This window comes from Daphnia pulicaria, chromosome 1, assembly GCF_021234035.1.
Source record: "Daphnia pulicaria isolate SC F1-1A chromosome 1, SC_F0-13Bv2, whole genome shotgun sequence".
Classification (NCBI taxonomy): domain Eukaryota; kingdom Metazoa; phylum Arthropoda; class Branchiopoda; order Diplostraca; family Daphniidae; genus Daphnia; species Daphnia pulicaria.
In genome coordinates this window covers 14,814,415-14,841,240 of record NC_060913.1, presented here as the reverse complement: position 1 = coordinate 14,841,240, position 26,826 = coordinate 14,814,415, and the positions used below count along the sequence as shown (strand labels likewise).

General features: G+C 43.4%; 1 protein-coding gene across 6 annotated transcripts in view; it reads left to right on the top strand.

The window, feature by feature from the left end:
- LOC124330408 (fat-like cadherin-related tumor suppressor homolog) overlaps window positions 1–26,826 on the top strand; it is a 74,733-nt gene that overhangs the window by 28,829 nt on the left and 19,078 nt on the right. For 5 of the 6 annotated variants that reach the window (XM_046788712.1, XM_046788713.1, XM_046788716.1 and 2 more), the window contains 6 exons: window positions 15,445–15,551; window positions 17,653–17,854; window positions 20,013–20,074; window positions 22,191–22,352; window positions 24,874–24,987; window positions 26,493–26,648. In XM_046788712.1, the coding sequence (XP_046644668.1) occupies window positions 15,445–15,551; window positions 17,653–17,854; window positions 20,013–20,074; window positions 22,191–22,352; window positions 24,874–24,987; window positions 26,493–26,648 (803 nt within the window). The remainder of the gene's footprint in view (window positions 1–15,444; window positions 15,552–17,652; window positions 17,855–20,012; window positions 20,075–22,190; window positions 22,353–24,873; window positions 24,988–26,492; window positions 26,649–26,826) is intronic. The other variant, XM_046788714.1, reaches the window with a different exon arrangement.

The following is a 26,826-nucleotide window of genomic DNA, read 5'->3' as shown; positions in this document are numbered from 1 at the left end:
TAGAAAAAGAAAACGGAAAACAAAATAGGATTACCCACAAATTCCAAAACAAAAAGGTGTGTGTTGTGCAGTTGTTGTACCTTAGATTTTTCACCCCAGGAGGCCCTGGTAGGGCCAGCTGCCATTCGAAGATTGACAGGATAGATGCGAGTTTGGAAAGGAAAAAAAAAAAAAAAAAAAAAGGATGGATGTGTCCATTTTGTATACAAGAATAAGAACCGGTCTGGATCGAATCCCCCCCTTGTTCTTCTTCTTCTGTTCACATATAATTGGCCAAGGCAAAACGAAAGAAGAAGAAGAAGACGGGAGGGAAGCGGCCATGGAATCCGTATCGGGTATCTCTCTCTAAGCAACGTGAAGCAGCCGGCCCTATTATACAGTTCCGGTCTTGAATTTCCAAAAATCTCCTTCAATTTCCAGTTTTTTGTCCTTTTTTTTTTAGATTTTTCTTTTCTTTTTACTTGTTCCCGTTTTACTATTTCTTTTTAGAATTTTCTCATTTTATACCAAAAATCTTTTGAGTATCCGCCTGGATTGCGTTTTCACATCAGTCGGTTGCTATTATCCTCCTCCTCCTCCCTTTTTAGAAAAAAAAGTTGGGTGCCACAGTAAAGTACAGACTTGATTTCTCGTTAGTTCTTTTGCGTGTTCAATAATCATCATCATCATAATAATAATGCTTTCACGTGTATCCATGTTTTTAATGGTTTTTGCCAAGATGCCTGCCTCCACGCAAAGAGTTACCGTAGCATAGTATCATAATCAAAGAAAGAAAACCTATCCGGGGTGGTCTCTCAAAACATTCCCTCTGGCAGGACCTCATCAGCAAAAGCGCAACAGCTGGATGTTTCCAGTTTTTATCTATCCGTTTTTTTTCTTTTTTCTTCCCTCCTTTTTGGCGTATTTATGTTGTCTAGTTGAGATTGTGTTGCATCAGTCACACACACAAACTCAAAATTTAAAAAAAAAGGAGCAAAATGTTGTTAAGTCAGCTCACCGACTTGTTCGGGTTGATTGAGGGCGATCCACGGCGGAATAATTCGGCGACTCTTTCAACTTTTTTTTTCGTTCATTTCCCTATACAGACGGTTGATTCTTGATGAGTCGTTTGCTCCGTTCATTGCGGTAGTTGCAGAGAAGCAAACGACGCACGAAAATAAAATAAAAACGGGCAGACGGTGTGTGTGTGTGTGTGTGTGGTTTGTGTCTAATGGATCCGGAGGAGAAAAAACGCCGAGATAAATAGGAAAAGGGGAGATTGTCCAAGTTAACGACCCGTTTCCGTCCATCTTTATTGAACGGATTTACAATCTCTGACAAGAGAATTGTCTCGTCGCTGAATACCTTGCAGCGACAACAGCACAAACAACGTTAAGATGTAGTGCCGTGCAAGTAGTTGTGAGCAACGGGAATATCATCGAGTCGCAATCGCATTTTCTCTTTTGTGTTAGCCTCCCCTCCATCCAGCGTGATGGATGTAAAACTCCTTCTTGTTTTTTGGAAAGGGGCATGATTATTGCATTTGCGATACGACTGGGAGAACATGTGACTGGTTTACTCTTCTTGTTCTTTAGTGTCGTAAGACCATCATCTCACAAAACGACCCCGTCTCTCCCCTTGCCGGCTCCTTAACTCTCTTTGGATGTGCTCCTATTTTTATTTCCGACTTTATGACGTTTCGGGCAGGAGGTGGAAGGAGGGAGGATGAAAAAGCAGCTAGGGGGTGGACAGGACAGGGACAAAAAATGGGCCGAAAACATGAAATAGATAAACGGGCCCTGGACGATGATGTACATTATGGAGTCACGCAGCTGATGTCGTACCGACTTCCGCACTGAATCCGACAGGATATGCGGTCGTGAGTCCACCGATGACGGCGATGAATCACGACCGACAAGGTAATCACTCTGGGTCGAATAAAACAACAACAAAAACACAAAACAAAACAAAAACACAAAGTCCGATAAGTCGAGTCAATTCCGACATGAAGATGAGACAAATAAAAACCGGAAAGAGAACAAAAACAGGACACACATGAAAATTGGGGGGAAGTGCTGTTTTGCGACCTTTTTTTTTTCGGGGGAAATAATTCGATTTGGTTCTTTTTTGTTGTTTTTCTTTCAAATAATTGAAAAGTGCGGTTTTTGCGGTCACCCTATTCTTTCAAAAAACCAATGGATCTGTGACTAAGTGCCGGCTCGTGTCGACAAACCCACGAGAATTTTATTCAATCAAATTTATTTTCCTTTAACTATTTGATGCCGTTAGTCTGACCGGTTCCCCATTTTTTTTTTTTTTTTTCGATCGCAAATGTTTGAGCGATCGAATTTCCAATCGGCCATGTACATGGGAGATAGAACAAGTTGGGGATATTCAAGTGGTGGATTCGGCAGAGAGATTTCCGGTTGATGATAGCAGCGCATTGCATTGCATCGATGCGCTACTGTAATTCACCAATGGCCGAGTATACAGTCCAGTTGATGAATGTGTTTTGTGTGTGTCGGCGGACTATTGGACCCGCTCGAGTGGAACACACAAGAATGTTGTTCTGTGTGTGTGTGTGTGTGGAAGGAGGAGGTTTCTTTCTTTTCTTTTTTGATTATTTTCCAATCTTCAATTGAAAGATTTCCAACTCCAACTGAAGTTCACTTGATCGCCGGTTGTTTTGGTTTCGGGGTCCGTCTCGTTGGCGCCGGTTCTCCTATTTCTTCGCGTCCATTTGTAACATGACGGAAGAAGAAGAAGAAGAAAAAAAGAAAGAAAGAAAGAAAGAAAGAAAGAAGAAGGAACTTGTTACTTTACTTTGCCCTTTCTACTACCCCCCGAAAAGTTTATCCATCCATTTGCGCTGCCATGTGGAAAGAGAAATGAGCAGTTGCTATGGCGATCGTCTATCCGTGATCGATCGATCTATATAGAGACCGTTCCAGGTGTTGCTACCAATTTCATTACTCTCTTGATACCCTACATGGATGGATCCATCCGAGACCCATAACTTGCACAACGCATCCATCCATCCGTCCGTGTTTTCTCTCTCTTTTTTTGTGAGTTTTTCTCGCTTGAATTGGCCCCGATCTTTTTCTTTTTCTTTCTGGGTCGAGGGTGCGGACCACATACAAGAAAATAAGAAAAAAACCATTTTTTCAATCCAAAAAAGGTATATAGAAACATCGCCAGGGCGGTCTATTTCGTTATTGGCTCGGGTTCTTCGTTTACTTTGGGTTGTTATTGTTGTTGTGTTGTTGTTGAGTCAAATAGACGAGACGATGGGGGTTTGTTATGCCATGGGGGTGGAAGGGAAGGTTTTTTTTTGTGATGGATCGGATAAGGTTACCCGCAGGTCAAGTTAACCGAGTAAACACACGGCCGACAACGTTGATCAAATATTACAACTGTGAACTTTTTTCCCCTTTTTCTCTTTACAACCCACGAGGGTGGAAAGTAAAACAAAAAAGAAGGGGGTTCAAGACATCCGCTCTCGATCCTAATCTGACGTTCCGTGTTATAACTCTGATGGCCTTTTGACACACAGTCGTCGTCCACTCACGTTGAAAAAATAATAAAAAAGGAAAAACCGAAACTGATCCTCTGGCGGACGTTTGGTGATGACATCCAAATGACTTTGAAGATGGCGCGCACATTTGCAATCACTGTGCCCTTGTTATTTATTTTTTTTTTCGCTCTCTTGTGTGTGTACGCGAGTCTTTGCATGTGGAATTCCTTTGGATGTCGTTTGATTCACTCGAGTCCGTCGCCATGTCTCCGGAGGGGGGAAGCAAAAGAAAAACGAGATGATCAAAATTTCTCTTTTGCCTTTTGATGTTTCGCCGTTATTACATGAAAAGAGGAAACTGTTGAATGCCGAGATTGGGTTCAGTCAAGGATGTTCGTCGTCGTCGTCGGCGACGTCGACGTCTGAATCGCCACTGGGGTTACCGAGGAAGGAGAACATTTCGATCGGAAGGAAGCTGACGATCACAATCCCAAAACCCCCTTGGGGGATTGGAGGAAAAGTCTTGAAATCTTTTTGCACAGTTTTTTGACGAAACTTTATAATATATGTATTTAGATTTTTCTTCCGGTGTCGGCGAGTTTATTCGCAGCTAGAGAATTCCGGAAAATAATAAAAAAAAAGATGTTGTACAGCTCAACAACTGTGGGGAAAAGGGGGGCTGGAAAGTCGGTCAACAACAACATGGCTGGGATGTGTGTACTATAGATGTGAGCGTTGGGGATCTAGACATGTACACTGTACAGCTTCATCAAGCTCTCAGCGAAAGCTCATTTCACGGTGATTCTTTCTTGATAACAATAGAAAAATAGATGGATGGATCCCCCAAGCCTTTTATACATCGTGATATCATATAGGGGCGGCCGGGGCTGGCGGAGGGAAGGACGAGGAAGATGAGGAATGGTGGCCATATAATAAGGGTAGGCGGGGGTGTAGTAGACGAAAGGGGGGGGGGGGGGTCACGGCGACTATATGGAGATGTGGATAGAAAGAGAAAAAAGAGACTCGTGTAAAAGCTCTCTCAATCCCTCGTATAGTTTGGATCTGATGGAACAGAAATGAGAAGAATAGTGAACTTACTCCACAGAGCCACTGCTATTCGGCTCGGCTGCAACTACTCTGATGCACATTGGAGGGTTCCGTTCTTCTTCTTTCTCTGGGTGGGGGTGGGGGGGGTTGGAGTTGGCCGGGTGGGGGGAATTGGTCGGTGATGGGTGATGCGGGGGAGTTTACACACGTCGATATCGATCTCTCTCGGCTCTTTTTTTATTTATTTTTCGGAGCCTCTCTTTCACGACCGGCAACCACCGGATCGACAGGGGGGAGTTGTTGCACTGGGCCTCCCACTAGTCGCAAACTGATGGGCATATTCGGTATATACATGAATGGACGTTACTCCGGGTTTAATCGAAGGATAAATAGAGAACGAGGGTATATAACTGTTTTTGAGGAGCCAATCAAAGACTACTCTCCTTGGAGGAATGGAATGAGTGTGAGCGCTGTTTAAGAGGTGCGTGAACCTAATCAGTCTGCCCACCCCTCGCTCCTTTTTTATTTTTTTATTTTTCCCCCTCATCGCGTGATTAGGGATCGTTCCCAATTTTCTTCCCCAGATTTAGAACAAAAAAGGGTAAAGAAAATAAATAATAAATAAAGAAAAAAAAAAGACATGGCAAATTAATCTTTTGTGTAATGGGAAGACCGAAAATAAACCCGTAGAAAGGAGAGAAAGGGAAGAGAACAAAGAAGATTATGAAGAGATCCATCATCAAGGGATCTCCAAAAAAGAATAACTACACCGGATCGATTCCAATTGCGAAGGGACTTTGAAAAGTAGTCAGGGTATAGACACAGACACACTGTCTACTTTAGCAGTTAGGTACTAACATGTCGATCGGGTGGTTGGTGGGGTGGGTAGGGGGAGGTATATATATATGGATGACTCACACACTGGATAATATCCCACTCGTCCCAAACATTTGGCTTCTCCCTCGGATAACTTGAAAATGGATAGAGAGAGATTGTAATTCGGCCAGGGGAGTCTCAGTCAGCCCAACGGTTTCCTTGTGTGTAGGAACAAGAGAGTGGAAAAGGCCGAGTAGGAGTAGGAGGAGGAGAGGCAGTGAATGTCATCGACGTTGGGTTACAAACGATCTCGATCCCTTCCATCATGAGTCCGCGTTACAGAGAGATGGGGGGGAGAAAGAGAAAGAAGAGGAAGAAGGTCCCGTTATATTCACGTAGGGGGGGGAGCCTACAAGACTATTAAGTACGAGAGAAAAAGAGGAAGAGGAGGAGGGGCAGCAATGTGTATATCAAAAGACGAAGGAGAAAATTGCTTCGTTTGCACAACACACACTCGGCTAAACTGGAAGGTCGAGCACACGACATTTCCCATTATTTCGTTCACATTTGATTTGATTTTTTTAAATTTCCCGCCGACTAATTAAGGACCGGAGGGGATTTCTCTTTGTTCTCCCATCAACCAACGAAAGAAAAAAAAATGTTAAAGAAAAAAAGTTTTGATTATTATTTCCGTGCCTTTGCACCGCTTACTTTTAGGATGGAAGGGGGGGGAGGGGATTCATTCGCTTTTCGGGTTTAATTCGATTCTCTTCACGTCCCCCTTCCGTATTCGGGTCATTTTTGGATTGTGCCAAGTCAGTAGTGTGGTTGGTGGTGGTGGCAGTAGCTTTGCCCTCACTGGCTGTTCTCTGGGTATGTGTCACATTTGATATACGAGATGATCCCGAGCGTTGGTTGGTCCGTCTATAGACGTGCCCATCTGTCCGTTTTTCGACATGCCTTTTTTTGGTCCGGCACCAGGAAAAAAAAGGAGATGACTGGGCCAATGACTTTGACTTGGGAATTTGAGTCTTTTCTCTCTCCATCTCTCTCTCTCTCTCTCTCTCTCTCTCTGACGTAAATACAAAACAACGTCTGCTCGATGTCGTTAGTTAGTTGGTTAGTTACTGGAGACAGCTCTACGGTACCAGTGGATATACCCCCTATCCCGTCTCTCTTTCTCTCTATAAGATCGTTAATAAAAGCTTAGGCACATTGCGCAACTCCTCGCCATGATAATGAAGCACGAGCGTTAATCAAGCAGCAAAGCCGAATAATGATAATAATAATAATACTAAACCCAGTGCACATAGCAACGACGTCGTGTTGAATTTGTCTTTTTTTTTCTTGTGCCCGTTGGACGTGCCATTCGGTTCTCTCACGCTCATCAGCTGATCATTTGCTGCCACCGCCGCCACGGTGGAAAATAAAAATGAAATAAAATAAAAAAAAGGGTGGAAGATTAGGACGACAGGACACAGAGGAGAAGAGGCTTGTGGGTTTTTCGGTATCTTTTCCGGCTGACTGAGTTTTCGGGCTGTATACACACTGGCACAACAACAACAACACTTCATGTCAAATCCATCTGAAAGGAGATAATAGTTATAATAGCGTTGCATAAAAAGAAAAGGGGAAAAAGAATGAGCAGACGGGAAGAGAATATAAGGATCCCAGACGAAGTCAGCAGTGTATATATTACATGAGGCAAAGAAAGAAATGGAGAGAATGAAAAAAGGTTCTCAAACTGATCCCGACCTTTTTATGGAAGTGATTTTTTTTTCTTTTATTTCGATGGATGATTGTCTTTTGTTTTTTCCTCTTCTTTCTCCCGTCCACGTTGCCGAGGAATTGAGGGGGGAAAATCATCATCCCGGACGATGCTGCTGCTGCCGGTTTGGGTTATTTTTTTTCTTGCCTTGAGCGTAGAAGGAAAAAGAGATAACCATCCGTTTATTTTATTTTTATACACTTAAGATATATATATATATATTTGTGTCCTAGTATGGTTAAGGGGAAACAAGAGCCTACAAACAAAAGGGACACGGACACGGGTTCGGTCCTATTTGGGCACACACGGTGGCTGTTAAAAAAACATTTCCAACTCATCTGATTGGATTGTTATCTCTGTTACCTTGCATCAGCAGACGACGGCCCAACAGCTCCACTCTCTCTCTCTCTCTCTCTCTGGAGAAGAAGAAGAAGAAGTAATAATAAAAAGAACAAGCCACTTTGAAGGAGGGAAAGAAAAGAAAGAAAAAACGCCAGACACACAGACTGATATACGGAGGGAAACAACTGTGGCCGGCCATATTAGCCTTTCTTCTTCTTCTTCTTCTCCATTCCGTGTGGTTTCATGTGGTTCAAAAGGGCGGGGTGGAAGGATTCATCCGACAAGTTAAAGAGATGCGCATTCCAGGTGAACGAGACTGGATGGAAGGTGCCTGTGCGTCGTCTTCTTCTTCTTGACCTTGTTGTTGCCAGCCACACAAATCACTGGGCACACACACACACACGCTGGCCATTGCACTGGTGTACTAATCACACGGCGATGATGGATGACGCCAGTTCACGCTAGTCCCTTGTTATATGTAGCTCTTCTTTTTCCCTCAAGTCACTCTTCTCCGACTTGTGAAGAAGCTGAGAGAGTTCACAAAAGAGTCTTTGCTCAATGGCTCCTACTTTACCGAACCCAAAAGTCCGGCGACGAGCGCACACACACACACAGATAGAGACCGTATAAATCCCTGCCGAGCCGATGGCAATAAATAAAACGGCGTTAAAAAGAGAGATAGAAGCTCAGACGAATCTTCGGGAGATGAAGTCTAAGAGAAAGAATCGCCAAGACATGACGTGCCTGTTGGATTTATACACTCGTAAATTTGTTTTTCTTTTCCTTTTTTCTTTTTTTCCCCCGAGTTATTTTCCCACATCTACATGAGGAACTCGACTACTACTATAGGATATCAGCGCTGCTGCAACTATGCAATGCCGCATACTTTGGCACGGCGGCCAAAATGGAAATTATTATTTTTTTCTACTTTTTCAAATCCCGCGTCTGCCCTTGTCAGAGACCCCCATACGAGATGGAAGACCCGGCGCGCGAATTTTTTTTTTTTTTTAAAGGATCTGGGAGTTTATATTTATATACATATTCAGATCAAGTCAAACAAATTATTGTAATTCCGGCTCGTTTTCTTTTTGCCGGTGGAAGAAGAAGATAATGAGCAAAGAGAGAAGTTTTCGCCCATGTCGGAATGATAAAAGATCCGACGAGGAATTATTATGAACGTGAACTAGCCGTGAAACTCCTGCGCGTGCTCGGCGGGAGTCTCGTTAGTCCTGGACATACTTAATGGACACAACCGCTGCCGCTGCCGCCGCCGCCTAGACAAAAAAATAAATTCTTCTATTTTTTCATGATTCTATTACTTGAATTATTGTTTATGGATGTGTCGGTTCGTGTATACCAAGTCGTCCGTGTCTCTCTCTCTCTCTCTCCGCTGGCCGATGGTGAGGAACGGTCATTTGCATGTAGCGACGCCAGGAGGTGGAATTTCTCAACATATCTTTTATTTCTTCTTTTCTTATTGGCTTGTTTTTATCTTCTTCTTAAAAAAAAATTCCTAATGGGCCCTCTGTGGCTTTTGGCGTTTTAGTCATTTGTTTGATTGCCCATCTGACTCGCATCGTGATGTGTGCAAGGGACCACGAAATTCGCCGACAGGATTTCATTTCGCCCGTTTGGCGTGGACGGCAACTAACGACCTGTCCCCGGTAGTTAGCGACCAAAGTTAAACATACACACACAAAAGCCATTTAGTACTCGGGTCGATGGCGTAGTTTGGTTAGCCTTGCGCAAGTCTTCACTTATTTAGATCTTATCTAGATTTCAGGCGTTTTGTTCATTTTTTTTGTGTGTCTGTCTGTCTGGGATTTTCGGTTTAGATGGTGTGAAAAATCGACCACCGACCACTTAAAAGTTTTTCCTTTTTTTTCACCTGGCCTCCTCTCTGTTTCCAATCTTTGTAAAAACCGGTTTGAATTATCTCGGGTGATAGATAATTAACGCAATCTATCTAGGCAGGATTCTCTGTATAGCTGTTGGTCCTCTGGTTTTTCCCTTATTTTCTCGAAGGGGGGTTGGTGTTGGTGTTGTTGTTGTTTCACCTTAAATGTGTCGGGACGAAGGAGATCCTCCCTTTGGCCGGTTGATGGATTTGACGGTTGCCCTTTTTTCCCCGTGTGTCTAGAAGAAAAGAAACGTAAAAAAAAAGGAAAGACGTCTCTCTTTTGTTAACGGATACACCTGCCCCCCCCCCCCCCGTCCCCCTTGTCGGATTGCGTTGTCTGTGTGCTCTGCCTAATAGTTAATTAAGGCGCCCCGGCCGTGCTTGTGGCTCGGAGCTGGAATTAGCCAACAGAGAGACTCACGCCAGGTGATGTCGATCGACTCTGGCTTGATATAACATTTATATTATTATTTTTCTTTTTTTTTTTCTTTCTTTCTCTGTCGGTATGATGGTAACGATAGTTAACACACAAACCTACACATCGCCATCCACTCGGCTAAGGGAAGGGGGCAACGAGATGTTGTATGCCGCCATCCCTTTTCTCTTCTTCTTCTTCTTCGAATGATGATGATGATAATAATAATGATGATGGTGATGATGGTGCTCGCTAGTGTGGTGTGCCTGATGATTTCTCCCGCCGTGGGTTTCAACAGCTCCCTCCCCACTACCCCATCATCATCATCATCATCCGACTCCCGCTCGTATAACCCCCCCTGCCGTGCTAATATTTAAATGAGCTAATAACACACAGGACATACTTTCCTCTTTTTCGCGCTCTAGTCCTAGTAATACTAAATCTAATCATAGTAATGATATTTCTTATTTTCTCTCTCTCTCACTCTCTTTTTCTCGTGCTCGAATTTGATTATTATTTGTACAGCATCAGCGGAATGAAATTATTTTTCTCTTCTCGTTTTTTAATCTTTCTTTTTTAAATTTAACTTTGCGTCCCGGGCCAAAAGTTTGTGAGTTGGCCGTGTGTATCTGTTTTTTCGGTCGATGAATTTGGTGATCCCAATCACGTCGTTGGGACCGGCGGATCCATCACGCGACGACACACAAATGGAGGGACAGATACGAGCCCTACAGCCACAAACGCGCACACACACACTTGTGTGTCAATTGAAATAGGACTGGCGTGCTGTGTAGTAGCTGTCGTGTGGGTGGAGTTGTTCCAAAGTCTCGTTTGAATTCACTGGGTCCAGAATGGACTCGCCGCTGTCCCTCCCTTTTATCTTATTTAGCTTCTTTGGTGGCAGTTGTAGGGAGAATGACAGAGTCTGTTATTTCGGGAGTTTAGGGGCCTCTGCGGCACACACGGGAGTCAGGGCAACGTGAGCGAAAGGAAAGAGAAGAAGAAGAAAAAACTTGTTTGCGAGTATTTTGTATCAGAAAATTTTAAAAGAAATAAAAAAATGAGAAAATAGGAAAAGAGAAAGAAAGAAGAAGAAGAAGAAAAAAGGAAAAGACAAAGTTCGTGACTGTAGAATCGTCTGTTATTTATGTTAACGCAGACAATAAGTTTTCTCTCGTAGCGGGTTTTCTGCCGGAGCTCTGTGAGAAAGTGTTCGGCCTCTTTTATGTCCATCTTGATGTTTTCGTCTTCACATCTTCTTCCTCATCTACCAGTGAAATATGTTTTGGAGCTCCGTGAGCTGCTCGTGATTTTATATGACTGTGTGGCTTTCTTTGATTCTCTTTTCTTTTTTACAGACAGACAGACAGAACACACAGAGTCTCTCTTATCATTTTTCATTTTGGGGGCGATGTGCTGAACGTAGTAACTGCACCGTGTTGAAAGTACCTCGCCGGGACGCCTCATCGTTTCTGTTTCATTTCTTTTTGAACCCAAAAAATTTTCTTTTTCCTTTTTCTTTTTTCTCTGAGTCTCTTTTTCCGAATTTTTTTCATTCCCCTACAAATCCGTCAGTCCCGACTAACGCCGGGATGTTGGGTTACATGTTTATGGGCCGTCTGATGATAACCTCTGCTGCTCGAGCAGTCAGTTCCAACAGCAGCCCCAGCAAAGTAGAAAAAGAAGAAGAAGAACTTTTAGTGTCGTGTTTTATTTTTGGAAAATGCTGTGAGAATATTTTATTTTTGAAACCCAAAAGGAGAATGAAAAATTTTGGGAAAGGAATCAAGACCAATCTTTTCGGTTCGGCCCAGGTCGTCTGGTAAAATAGACGGGATACTACACTATACTACACGGCCTATGGCTGGTTGGGGCTCCCGGGTTCGTCCTTACCCACATAGTCGCTGTCGACTTGTTTCTTGCTCGTTCCATTAAGCTAATCACTGATAATCCCTTGCATGCTCCCTGTTTTCTCTCTCTCTCTTCCCACTAAGCTTCACTCTCTTCTTCTCTTCATTTGTTTATAAATAAAAATGGAAGGGATTTTCATGCCTGGCCATTACGTCACTTTTAGAGGCGACTGGAATCCTTCAAGAGGAGACAGAAGAGCAAAAAGGCGAACTAGAAAGAATTATTGGAATATTTTATGGTGGATGAAGGAGAGAAGGAATCTGTAAAGTCATTAGTTCCCCTCACCGGCCTATTCATAGCCACACACACACACACCCACCCACAAACAGGAGAGATTGCCGTCGCTTCAGGTCGCTCTTATTTTTTTTTTTTTTCTTTCTCCCGTGGTTTGACGTGATCTGTTGCGTGAGCGAGTCTGTCTTGTCTGCCGAATATATATGTGTTCGGCAGAACCTCCGCGCGCCTATTCCCCACGCTCACATCAACGTGAAGAAATCTGTAACCGCACCGGAGGAATATAGACTGTATACCGAGAAACTCTAGAAAAAAGAAGAGAGGTCGAAAGATTCCCGCGGCCGGAGTGGCACCGTAGAAGAAGGTTACGGAAATATCAAAATGTGTTTGAAACGTCCCTCGTCGTACTCGTATAAAGTAGCGTGATCTCAACCAGTGAAAAGAGAAAGGAAACCAGACCACACACACACTATGTATAGTACTCACAACAGTCTTCTTTCATTATTTATGGCCTAGAAAGAGGAGAAATGAAATGAAAAAAAGAACTGGGTAATTTCCCTATTTTTGATCATTTCAAACAGCGTGAAATGTTTTATTCGACGGAGAATAAAATGGAAACACATTTTTTGGGGGGGGATAAATGGAAAATTTTCTGTTTGATACAACCGCAATCGTTTATTTGCTGGCTGACGTAGTGACGTGACTGGTTGGCTCTTTTCACCAGTTTGCCGTTGGCCTTTTTTTCTTCTTCTTCTTCTTTTTTTTCTTTTTCGGGAGAATCAACCGTTAAAGAGTAAACACACGTGTCGATTAGTCATGTTGGCTTGCACCTGTCTGAGCGATGGCAGTCGCCATTCGTTTCGCGGTGTATTTTTATTAGTTGTTCATTCCTTTCTCCACTTTTTTCTCTTTCTCTCTCTCTCTTTCTTTCTTTCTCTCTTTCTTTCTCTCTTTGCTGAAATTGCCGGCCGTAAAAAGATATGCCCCCGGTCGCAGTCCGGCGAGACAAATCTGAGCGCCCACCCAGTCACATTGTCTGCGTGGCAATGAGTTTCTCCGGAATTTGGCAAGTGCGGTCGTCATGTAACGTTGCTGGCGACGGGGGTTATTACGCAAGCGGCAGTCGGCGGCAGCAGCAGCCATGCATACTGGGCGACATTTTGTAGTTGATACAGTCTACACACCTTGTGAACACGTCACGGGGCAAAGAGGAGAGAATCAAACGACTCCCGACTCGCGGTGGGCCAGCACTCGCAGCTCGTGAGAGAATTGAGGAGCTGCTGCACCCAACGGGAATTGAGGTCGGCTTATCAAACACACACACATACGAAGCCAAGATTGAACACAAAAAGCTTCCCCCCCCCCTCCTCTCCCTGCCCGTAAGTAAGTGCGTACTTGTGCTCTACTGTACACACTAAATAGAACTTCAACTTTTATTTTATTTTTATTTTTCACGATTTTATTTATGAAGAAAAGGGACTTTAGCGATGCCATCTGTTCATTTTATTTTCCCCTTTTTTTCTCGTTCGTCTCTCATGCCCTTTTCGCTCTTTTGTAGGATTAATTGAGAGGAGTTTAGCTTTTTTTTCGTGCGGATGGTTGGAAGGAGCAGTCAGAAACCCCACGCAGTGCGCATCGAGCGTATCCGGGGAAGATTTGGTGATGAAGATGACGTTGAATCTCTTTTGGCGTATCGCTTCACCTTTATTATATACGGCTGATTATTTATGAAGTTCCCCCCGCTCCGTTTCAACCTCTCTTCGTGTAGAGTTTGGCAGTGGTTAGGAGAGAGATGACATAAGACCATAAGACCTTCTCTTCTCCTTCGTGAGAGTTAATGAAGTACTTGTTGTTGCCTGCGTTCCTTTTTTTCTTCTTCATTGGCTGCCAGGCAAATCAGAAATTTTTCCTTTTTTTATTTTTCTCGGCTGTTTTCGTGAAAAGAGATAAGGTTTGAATGGATAATATCAAGCCGTCGGCTTGCAACACAAGTTCATTTTATTTTCTTTTATTTCTCGACTTGTTTATTTATTTTGGTGTGTTGCAAGTTGTAGATCTTTTTACGGACGGGGCTCATCATTCAATATCGGATCTCTGTGTTAGCTGTAGACGACAGATAAACGAGCGTTTCTTTTTCGATTTCTTCGCCGTCATTTATTATCTCCTGTAGCTCTCATCTGGCTGCCCGTTTTCTTTCCTATTGGGCCCGTCTGAAATGTCATCAATCGTTACGGCTCGTAGATCTATCGAGATGACGATCATTTTGATCGTCCGAGGAGAAAAATAACTGGATGGTCCATGCGAGAATTTTTTTTTTCTTGAAATTTATTTTTATTTTTATTTTAAAAATAACCTGCAATGGCTTTTATTATTATTATTATTATTATTATTATTCTTTGGGGATCTGCGGGAGGTCCTTCACGATGGAACGCGACTTTTGGGCCCACCATTATAACCTCTGGGTTCCTCTTATTTTTCCCCCCTTTGAAGTTCTCTCGTGTGTGAAGAGAAGAGATTGGACTTTTGGCCTTGTTCACACACTTTGGACTTTTCTGATTTTTTTTTACTTCTTTATTTAAATAGAAGAATTTCGTTTGAAAACTCCCGCGCACCTCATTTTCCATGGATATTTGCTCGAACTCGGTTTTCTTTTTGCCTCAACTTTTTTGTGCTGTTCGATGGCTCTCGTCTAGCGTTTGCCGAGTTGAGTCGTCTTGAGAGCAATCACGGGGTTCCACCAATTGGGAATAATTTGTTGGCGCCGTGTTATCGATCAAAGTCACAGAAATTGATGGTAGCAAAAGGAGCCATTCAAGCCAGATGAGTTTGCTGCCGCTCCTTAAATAACTAGAAATATAAATTGAACAAGAAGAAGAAGAAGAAAAAAAAGTACGAAACGAAGTAGGAGAGAGAGTTAATAGACTCGTCAGTTGGTTATCTCTCCATTTGAGGATCTCTGATGAGGTGCATTATCAAATGCTGTGAGTGGAATGGGCGTGTGTGTGTGTGTGTGTGTGTGTGTTAGCCCCCCTCCCCGGGATGACTGCAGGATGTTTCTATTTGAAAAGATGCGCGGCAGTAAATTACCTTTCGCCTTAGATTCCTGTCCGGTTTGCACACACCAATCATCACCCCTAGACACAAAAAAAAACCCTCGTCGCTTAAATATTTCACTCCCGTGTTTCTTGTCTCGTGTGTGTGTGTGTGCAGCTGTTGACGATCTTAACTGCTCTCTGGGTTCCCACTCATCAAACGGATGGACTTGTTTCCCTCCACTTTTGTTATTTTCTTTTTTTTTTCTTATTTCTTTAATTTCTCTCCCGATTCGTGAAAGTGAAAACGTTTCCATTAAAAAAGAACGTTGATGAGTTCGTTTTCTTTCTATTAACTGCTCAGCCCGCGGGCGCTCGTCTTCAACGTGTGCGTTCGAAAAATCTCGTGTCGAAATCGGTGCTCATTTCAAGTCGAAAACGAATTCATGTTTAAATTTGTTTTTTTTTCTCTCTTTCTTTTAATAGGCACGATCAGGACTCGAGCCGTGCTGGATCGTGAAACTACGCCGCATTATTGGCTGACGGTGGTGGCCCAGGATCACGGCATCGTCACTCTTTCCGCTTCCATCGAAGTAAGTTCCTCTCCCCAAGTTTCTTATAGGTATATTTTACATCCGAGAACATTATTCAAGGAGAAACAAAAATGAAATAAAACTTTGTGGGCTTGTCTGGCCGGACAATAGGATTCCCCCCCTCTTGTGCGTTCCGATTGACGATTTACGAAAGGTGGAAAAAACGAAATGATAAACGTGGGGGAATAGACGCGCACACAATCCGAAGAATATTTAACCCGTTCTAAACATGTGGCGCTACCAGACGACTCTCGTACCTGAGTTTTTTATTTCCTTTGATTTTGATTTGTCGCGTAGTATTTCAGGAAGAGGGGGGGGGGGGAGAACATTTCTTGGTGAGGTAAGAAAACCGAAAATAGAAGAATTAAGAATGGTGACGGCGTCCTCCTCGCCACACTATATCGTGACCAGGCATTCTGATAGAAGCACGTACACCTGTGTGTGTTGTTTCCCCCCGTTCCGCACTCGGATCCATTCCGGTTGCTGGGCTGGATTGAGTCTTTTATCCCCCCCTCCTCCCTTTTTCCATTTCATTTTTTTATTTTTTTCAATGGGAGACGGGCAGCCGAACGATGGCGTCAGACAAAATTTTTTTTACCGATGTGTCGTAACTGAAAACACCAGAGGATTACCTCATTGATCCTCCAAGGGGTTCCGTTCAAGAGTTGCTCTCATCCAGCCCGCAAAGATAAACAGTTTTGTGGTAATGGTGGTAGGATGGGGGGGGGGGGGGGATTTCAAGAGAATCAAAAGTTTTTCCACTTTCGATCTCTTTGTGATGATGGGGGTCGATAGTATCTGTTTATTGACTTTTATATCGGTGCCTTGGCCAAATGAACGTTTTAATCCGAAGAGAGAAACACGACGGGCGAATCGAGTGGGCGATGAGCGTGTGGGATGTGAGTAGTTGAGCACTGCAATGTGGGGGGAAAGTTTTTAGGAGGACCCCATTCGTGATGTTTACAAATAAAGTTTTTCGGGCTAACGTGAATCTCTCTCTCGTTCTCCGGGTGAAATCGACTCACGATCACGAGTTTACACCCAACCGTTTGCGATCGGAGAGTGAAGAAAAACGAAATTGAATTAGTCGATTGGATCACGAGCCCGTCGTGTCACGCTAATGATCCGCATCGTGTAAAAAAATAAACTTTTTTTTTCTTGATTCTTTTTCCACAAAGAAAAAGTCGAAAAAATGATTTTGCCCATTCCATCGACGGGCCGATATCACACTGGAGGTGGGGGGCTGGTTCAAATGTAAAATCGCGCTCGAAAAACGGCCGCGTGCAAAGTTGGAAAGTTGCGCTAGTGAAAGGGACGAGACGGACAGGCGACTAGCCTATCCACCTCCCCCCTTCATTTCAGCGTGAATGAACATTTTGTTGTTGGTGCGGGAGGCGGATTCCTTGGCCGACTGGTTCTTTTTTTTAATTGTCCGATTGAAAACTCGTCGAGTCACGGAAGATTTATTGCCCGTCAGGATGAATTCCATGTGGGAACAGAAAAGGCAACACGATCCCAACCAGCTGACACAGCACGGCAACATTTACAACACCAGTCTAAGAGTTGAGTTGGCCGGCGGCGATCAAGTACTTGTACTACTACATCGCCGCTCACTTAAAACTCACATCCATCGTCCATTTGCGGAGTTGGCTAGCGCGCCAAGTTTGAACAATGACTAGTGTAGAGAAACTCTACCGGCTTTTTATGGCTGTATACCGTACCCCTTCTTCCCCCTGGCATTGACTTTTGATATCCAATCGACGTTGATCCGCATCGGGATTAACCCGAGTGGCGGAGTCGATTAACGTCGACCGTTTTTGATTGGATGACTGGAAGCGGGGCGCCGCTCGCTCCATCCATCGCCGACGAATTCATCGCCGTCTGCCGAGCGAGGCTTTTAACGTGGCGTGTCGTTCATATTCAACGATTAAGACGTCGTCGACGTCGATCGTGACCGCCTTGGCCTCTTTTTTTCCTTCTTCTTCTCTTCATTACTTGTTTGGGAATTCCAGTCATTTATCGCCGTCATCTTGTTGTTGTTACGCTCCGACTAATTCGTTATTTTTTTCCCCCGCTTTTTCCCTTTTTCTTTCTCGACCAGGTATTTATAGAAGTTTTGGACGAGAACGATCACATCCCGCTGACGGCCGAGCCCGTCTACTGGGTCCACGTCGCCGAGAATTCGCCGCCCAAGACGCCCGTCGCCCGAATCACGGCCATTGACGGCGATCGCAATTCCAGGCTGACCTACCAGCTCAAAGCCGGAAATCCGCAGTCTCTCTTCGACATTGATCCCAACACCGGTGCGTATACGCCATTTCTCTCTCAAATCATAATGAAACTTTTAAGGGGGAAAAATTGACGCCAACACCATCATCAATGTTCCGTTGAGCTTTTTGAGTACATGTTAATCTATTAGAAAGCCAATAACTTTGGAGATTGAAAAAGAAAATGAGAAGATAATCATTCTTCCGATCGGATTTCCCAGCTCAGTCCGATTGAGCTCAAGAATTTTCATATGATTTTCTCCCCCCGTGTCGCTATTTCCTAACGATATGAAAAAACATTCAGGGGAAAGTGAGGGGCATGTGTAAGCCGACTAAAGAAGAAGAAGAAGAACCGGCAGTCCTGAAAAAAGCAAAACGACTCGTACAACATTTAAGAGAGTCTGTAGTAGAGTGTATCGCGTATATATAATCTTAAGGGCGGATAGTAACAGGAACTTAATCCGGACACGGCCCCTCCGTTGTGCTCCTCCTGGAGTCGACATCTCATTACTCAGTAAACGTGGCTGGAGGATACAACTACTACGCCGGAGTGAAGAGGGGTGGGGTGGGGGTAGGAGTGGAGGGGGGGGGGACATGGATAGAGAATCCGGTCTTGCCAGCAGCTTCTACATTTTCCCTTTGAGTATTTTTTTGATTTCTTTTATTTATTGGCTGGGCTCGTCTATGTATGTGTCTGTGTGTGTGTGAGGGAAGTAAGCGAGCAAGAGGGAGAGACTTGATTGAGTCTTTACAAGTTCCGAGAGTTGCTCGTCGCTCTTTTCTCCGGCTGGGAAAGATAGAGAGAGAGAGAAAAAGTAAGATGGAAACGGAGAGATCATGGCAATGATTGACCCTGCAGGTATATACAGCCACGGAATATCTCTCCTCCTCGTGCTCGGCGTGATGAACCCAATTACGTATTCGGACACGGCCGACACACACTCTGTGGCTGAGCAGTGTTTGCTGAATCAAATTTGATTTTAAATCGTTTTCATGAATTAAATCAAAAATTAAATCATTTTTAATTTAATTATTCAAATTAAATCAAAATTGGGATTTTGATTTGATTTGTGATTTAAATTATTACAAAAACGGTAAATTTTAAATCGAATCAAGAAATTTTTTTCTTGGTAAATTTGACAACTTATTTTTTGGATTGAGGATGAGTTCACAAAACTAGAAGTTAAAAAAAAAATTAGATAATCTTTTGACACTTGACGGAAAACAACAGAAATTAATTTCCCCAGTAGAATCTTCCGACTTTTTGAATTTCAACACTAACAATTCTTGCCTAACCGAAGTAGACCATTTCCTAACTAATGAATCGCGAGATTTTAAATGCTTTGACAAATGTCCAAATATTAAATCCCTCTTTTTAAAATATGACACTACCCTTCCATCCAGTGCACCAGTAGAACGACTTTTTAGCATCGCTGCACTGGTTTTATCATGTAGACGTACACGACTTACTGACAGTAGATTTGAAACTCTTCTTCTTTTAAAAATGAATCTTAAACTTGACTGACAAATATATTCAATATGTAAGTTTATGCTTTTTCTTTGTGATAATAACAAAAGAATTTTTGATTTAATTGTTGATTTTAATTCATGAATTAAATCCAAAAAAAATTTGATTTTTGATTTTTTTTTTTGAACTTTTTCTTTTTTGTTCCTTATTTTCTGTCCTGATGTTACCACGAAATTGGGGAGCGTGGCAAAAGACCTTCTCACCCCTGCGACTTGGTTGTCGCCGGACCGATCGATCGACTTTAGTCTACTACTACTCCCACCCACCGACGCTCTCTCTCTTCTCTATATATACTTTGACAACGTTGTCGTGTTAATCCTATATCTAAATACTGGGTCGTGATGTGAGGGGGGGGGTCGAGAAGAGGGTTGGGGGGGGGGGGACATGTAACGGGGCCGAGCCCACGCGCCTTCATATACAAGAAGAAGAACCTCGTGATTCAATATGATTCCCTCTCTACGCCCTTGCGTTTTCTATGCGCTACAGGGTTTCCTTGGTGGCCTTTTCTCTTTGATAATATCTTCGAATATCTTCTCTTTTGACATGGGTATATCGAACGTCCGAGAGACTATAGAGTGTGTTACACTGTATGAGTAATGTCACATTTCTTTTTTGTTTTTTTTTTGTTTCGATTTTTTTTCCCCTTCCGGGTTGATGTCCACGCAGGCAATATCACGACTACTGGAAGGCGCCTGGATCGAGAGAATTTGACGGAACACATTCTGGAGGTAAGACACAAATTCACTTTTCTTCTTCTTCTTCTTTTCGTTTTCAGTGGAAAAAAGAGACGACGTCGACGACGCATCTGGTTTCCATTGAAACATCTAAAAATGGTGTCTGCGGGGGAGAAAGTCTCTCACTCGCTTATCTAAATGTAGCCGGTCCCTGTATCTTATACGGGGAGAGAGAGAGAGAGCAAGCTGGGCAACAACATCCAACTGTTCCTGCTGGGGAGCAGTCGGTGTTGGTGAACGCCGCCAACCCACGCTTGGGGGCCATGGGGGGGGGGGGGGGGGGAAGAGGAGGTGTAGAGTCTATAGGGGGAGAGGTTCGTTCAGCAGGATCCAATAAAGACATTTTCTTTTTTACTTTTTTTTTTCTTCTTCCTACTCCGTTGTGATTCCATTTTCCTCGAGTTGGAGTGTGTGGACGAAATTGGATTGATATCCCAGGCATATTCACATACTTTTCTCTCCCCCAGCCCGATTTTTTCGTGTATATTACGGGAGGGAAAGAGGTGGGGGGGGGGAGAGAGATAGGCAACAACTTGGTCGATTCGTCCATTTGATGCTTAACTTCATATTGATTCCACAGTTTCTGACAATAGAAGTTTGATGTTTCCTTTCTTTTATACATACATGCCGGGCAAAGAATGTCAAATCAAAGGACTTAATCTCTATTCTCAACTGGGTCGTGGCAAAAAAAAAAGAATGTGCCTTGTCTGTCGTCGTGATGTAACACAAAAGAAAATCGTCTATAGGATCCACTTAATTTTTGGGATTTTTCTCGGCTTTTATTTTTATTTTTTTCCCGGTCGAACGTATGTATAGCGCCGTCTCGGCTGCTCTCACACTAATCCGTTACGCCTGGGCAGAAAATGCCGAACTCGACTTTTTTGTTTTGCTTTTCTTGGTATCCATTGGGGCCGCCTATCATCGATCTGCCCAGTAGTGCATTAACTTTCGATTTGCAGAGGCACGTTGATTTTATACAAACACGACCCCATTTTTCGTTCGATATTCTTTTATATACAAGCGTCCCCCCTCCGTCTTAATGGGAGAGAGAGAAAATGAAAAGAAAAAGGAAAAGAAAATCAAAACAAAACAAGAAGTGGTCGAGTGGCGCCACGCGGATGCAAACACACATAATATATATTCGTTAGTCATTAGCATAGAACGTAAAGTTCCTCGCGGAGTGGGAAATCAAAGAAGTTGCACACAGTAGACAAGGAGAGTTTTTGAGAGTTGAAAAAAGTTTTTGTTGCCTTAATGGAAGTTTGGCAGACACGGAATTAGCAGCGCTCGGTGCTCTACAAACGTGAAAGAACACGCAAAAGGATGAGAGGGAAGGAAGGAAGCCGAGAGGAGCTTTCGTTTTGGCATGGGGGGAATGGATGGCTGGAAATGTAGTAGCTGCTTGCTTTTCTCCTCATTCTCGCACCGAGTTGATTGTTTGAAGCTCTGAAATATTCAGTCACAAGGCCAATGTTACGAGTCTGTGCTTTCTCTCTCTCTCTAGCTGCAACTCTCTGCGACGCCATCCAATATTTCTCGCCCGGGTTTTTGCTCGTGTGTTCAAGTTTCGACGTTTCATTTATTTTCTCCCGCTTCCGGCAAGGAAGCGTGGGATGCTGTGCTGTGCTGCATGTATAGTTGTATACTATACGCCTTCCCCTACCGCTTCTCTCTCCTTCTGTTCCATCTTTCTCTCTCTCTCTCTTTACTCCTTTTCTCCGACGACGAGTCGTTTAAGAATAGAAAAGGATGGGATGGGCGAGGCCAATGAGGAGAAATTCCCGAAGCGGAAGTGTTCCCCGCTGTTTCCATTCGCCTGATGCATCTTTTCCCAGGATCCGCAGCCTGGCAGCGCAAAAAAATGAAGGGGTGGGGGGATCGATTCGAATGTTGTAGGCCTACGATGTATGGATTTTGTTTTGGGAAAGATATTAAAAAAAAAAACACAAAAAGTTGAGGTTACCAGTAGGGGGGAGAGCGAAATGAAAGATGTCCTGTCTTGTAACTTTCAAACTTTTGGTTTTTCTGTTAGTCTCTTGTCCAATTGTTAATCAACAATTTTGGCGTCGTCCTCACTTTTTTTTTTGGCTTGTTCATCTTTTATTTCTAGGTGATGGTGATTGACAACGGCAATCCGACGCTTTCATCCAGCACGCGCGTCGTGGTGACGGTCGACGACGTTAATGACAACGCCCCGGAGTTTCTCGAGCGCTTCTACAAGATTCAAATTCCAGCCAGCGTCATCTCTCATCCGGAAAGCGCCGTCCTTCAGGTATTGAAATTCAATTCATTTTGGAATGTCGACTTTTCGGCCAAAAGTCGCCTATCCCCGTCGACCAGAACCAAACCGAGTGGAGGGACACGAGAGAGATAGATAACAATTACGAAAAGGAAAAGACGGCAATTAAATGAGAAGACAAAAAAAAAAAAAGAAGCAAATGTCTCCAGACTCTTCCGGCAGACATCTGCCGAGCTAAGAAAAACAAGCGGCCCGTGATCGTCTGTTTTATTTCCACATTTTTTTTTTGTTTGGTTTGGCTGGGGGTGGCCTGGTTCTTTGCAACATCCGCCGTGAAACGGACGGGCCGGGACCGCCAGGGCTTATATTAGGCATTTTCACGTGCCAAGAGATTAATCGGTCGTTTAATGTTTAACACAGCGAAAACGACTGACAGATAAGAAAGAAAAGAAAGAGACGAGAGAGAAAAAAAGATCGGTGGGTGCCACGTCAAATAAAACCCCGCAGCCCTGGCACTGGCTGCACGGTGTAGTATATCCTTAACTAGAATCCGCCGCACGAAATTTTTATTTTGAGCTCTCTCTTTCTGTATTTCTCTCTTGTTGTTGTAACAGTGAGCGTTTCTGGCAATCTGACAGGAACGGGGAGGGGCGAATAGTCTTGGAGAGTTGATATTCAATTTGAAATTCCCGGTGTTGTCACGATTAGGATTTAGTAATGCTACTACCAGTCCCTACTCCTAAAGAAGCTTATGCAAACTGGTATTCAAATTTCGTGCGTCTTGGGCTCTGCGCCTCGTGTCGATCCGCCGAAAACAAAGGGCGGATGACAAGTCACGCGCGAAACAATCGGGAAATTGGTTTGTTTGATGATAGCATTTCGTGTGGCATTTCTGTTTATTCCGGGACAATAGCAAACGTGGGATTGGTTGGTGTAGTTTTTATATAAAATCGTCATTATTATTCAATGACGACGAACAAATGATGCGAAAAGGTTTTTTTTTCTTTTTTTCACCCTAAATTCCCCATTCCGGCGGATCGTCACGAACCGACTCAACCATTCTTGCTTTTAAATTGGGACAATCACGGCGAAATGCTCGCGCGGAAAATGCCCTCGCTATCATTTTGATGATGGACGATTTCCTCTTTCATCTATTTGAATGTTTGCTTACATTCCGCCTTATCCGACATGAGATTTATCTCATCCGGAATCACGCCGGGTTTTCCGTCTTGCGTAGGACAAAAGCAAGGGAATGTTGCCTGTCACTCGGCTCCCCCACGGTCTCATCCCGGTTCCCCACAAATTGACTTTGAAATACTTTTGACGTTATCGCCCAAAGTCGACATGTTTCAATTGCGAAAAATGTCGTCCCGGCCAGTCCCGGATGATTTTTTTCTATTTTCCATTTTTCCCGGATTCTTTGGCGAGTATATTTTCCCATCAGGAGGACAGGAGCGGCAGCAGCACTTGGGAGACACACGTCAAATGTTGCCAAGAAGAATTTTCTGCAAGACAAGACGGGCGGCCATCTGTGAGCTCTCGTGTCTTGTTATTCGGATGAGGGGAGTTTCCCGTCGCGCCAAGCGTTTGCCATGTCAACTGGCGAACAACAATAATCACTATGATTAAGACGATAATCATAAGGATTTCCCCATTTTTTTGTTTCCCCCCTACGATGGCTGAAACTCTTCGATGGGAGTCAAAGAAATGGCGAAGAAGAAGAAAACTGATGACATTGCAGAGACACTTGTCTGCTGCACAAGGGCCGGCCACAAAACATGACTAATGAGACTCCTTGTCTCACAGTGTGTGCGTCCTCGGTGCTCCTGCATAACAATTATCCTCACCCAGTCACCAGTCTTTTTTGTTGAATAGCTATTGATTTACTCGCAAGATATCACGCCCACTCTTAGGTCGCCCCCCTTTTTTTCTTTCCAACTCGAAAAATCGCAAGCATCATCCAAATTCAATTAGTGTGTCATGATTGTCTGCTTCGTCCAAGAGTGTGGAAGTAAAAAACAAAAAAAAAGAGAAAAAAAAACGAACTGGGCGTTTCCCACCTTTTGTTCCTTTTAGATTCTATCCAGCGGCTTGAACATGCAATGGGAAAAAAGAAGGAAAGAATTTTTAGTTAAGTTTATTTTATTTTATTTTTTTCCTTTTCAAATTTATTTTTTGTTTGAAAGACAACAACACTCACTTTGGCCTCGCTCAATGACTCTAATTTTCCTTGGGTGGCAATCACAAAGTCATCACTCCGGTCGGCGGCTGTCTGCCGCCGACACGTGCTTCAATCATTCTTGGACTCGCGATGCAAGTCCGCCATTTCCCCATTTGACGCCGACGTCAATCATTCGTCATATTTCACTTTTATGTTTTTTTTTTATTTTTTGGCTTTGGCTGGTTGTCTTCTTTCAATTAATTTTGATGAATCCGTTGGAAACGGTTTGGAATTGTGTGGGTGGCGACGACAGTAGTAGTGGTCCCCCCTTGATGTTGCGCTCGATCGAAATAATTAGCATGTCACATCATCTGTGGTCTGTTGTCAACGCAGAACGAAACGGAGGAATGGCTCGATCCAGAGTCCAACAGTCCAACAGAATCCAACAGCACCAGTTTGTGGATCACCTCGCGGCTGGACAATCTGCTGGGCAGTCCAGTCTTCAGGGTAAGGCCTCCTCCCAAACAAAAAACAAAATCCGAATAGGAGGACAATTTCAAACTACATTTGGGAAAATCACTTTCGGTGTAGTAGTTTCTTTTTCTTTTTTCCCCCTTTTCATTAATTTTTTTGCTTCACTTTTCTGCTCTCATTCTCTTCTTCTTTGGCTTATTTTTTTGGGAAATTTCGGGTGTCGACTTGAAGTAGGTAGTCCTGTAGGAGAGACACCCCCTGAAGTCTGTATGTAGTACTTGTTCCATCATTCTTCATCTTCCTTTTTATTTTTTTCATTTCTGGGTTGAGATTCTTGGTGGCATGGCGTGCCTCTTCTCCTACATATTATATAACCCATTCTTTTTCATTGGGAGAAAAATCTCAAAACGACACGGAACAAAAGGATTGGAATCCTAAGGAGGAATCATAAAAAATAAAAAAAAAGAGAGAAATAAAGTTGGAATGGTCATTATATTGTGCTGGTCGACGGCCAGGCGACACAGACACAACACAATGATGAGACCAGAGAGACCTTAACAATCGTCGTATCATCCCTCTAGTGGTGCATGAGATGTACTTTTTTTGATTTAACTTCTTCTTTCTTTCTTTATTATTTTTATCCTTTCCATCGTGTGTCGTCGTCCCTTTTGGCTTCCAGGAGCAGCTATGAGCAACACACAAAAACACGTAAAAAAGAAGAATGGAGAAGACGAGAAGGAAAAAAACTTCTTTTCATCATGAAACTTCTCTTTTTCATTTTTCTTTTTCTTCTCGGACGGACTTGAATTTCTTTGTTTGGGTCCTGTCAAACTGTCTTCTTCTCTTTCGCTGGTAGTTTTCCTTCGGACAAGTGCCTTACAATTGGAAACCGTGCGTGAAAGTTACACACACACAGACACACACACACACACACGGCATCAGTTGGCTACCTGAGAACACGTTGGTGTCTTCACCTATTCACTCACTTTTTCTCTATTACATCCCATTTTCTTTTTTGTATTTTCTCTCTATTTCTTCTTCTTTTTCTTCTTCTTCTTCTTCTTTATTTTCCCCTATTCCAACTGCATTTATTTCTGGGGTTCTTTTAGATTGGCATTGTTCCCGGTATTCTCCGTTCTGGATGGTCTCTTTCGTTTTGTTTCCATTTTTGATACCCTCTTTTGTTGGGTCTCTCATTTCGTTTACATTCTTGATATTTTCTTCCGTCTCTCGGCGAGGAAATAACAAAACAAACCACCAATGAGGGCCAATCACACGATATTTGTTTCGGGATGGTTGTGTCCTTCTCCCAACGGATGTTTTTTTATTTTATTTTTTTTATTTTTCCATCTTTAATTTTTCACCTACACCTTTTATTATTATTGTTATTATTATTATTTCTTCTCGTCTTCTGTAGTTTGGGAAATCGGTGCGGTAGAGGAAAGAAAAATAACCAAATAACTCGTTAAAAAGAAACAGCGAAAGGGAAATGAAATAAAGAAGTACTAATGCATTTGACATGGTGTTTGCGCGTACAGGTGGAAGCACTCGACCGAGACGCTGGCGAAAATGGCCGCGTCGAATACAGCCTGATGGAGACGGCCAGCACCAAAGGCCGCTTCCGGATTCATCCGCACAGCGGCATCGTCTACGCCCAGAAGAGCCTCGCCGCCGGACAAGAGTTCTCCTTCAGCGTAAGTTTGGGCTATTTTTTATTGTTTGAACGGACAATCTCGACGAATCGTCGACCGGTTTTGGTATATCCGTTTTCGAGTTCTTCTTCTTCTTCACGTTTCACCAGAGTCGGCAAAAAGTTTTTCCTGGTCGCTCATCTTTCCCCTTCTTGTCGATTGTTTCTTCTTATTCCCCCCT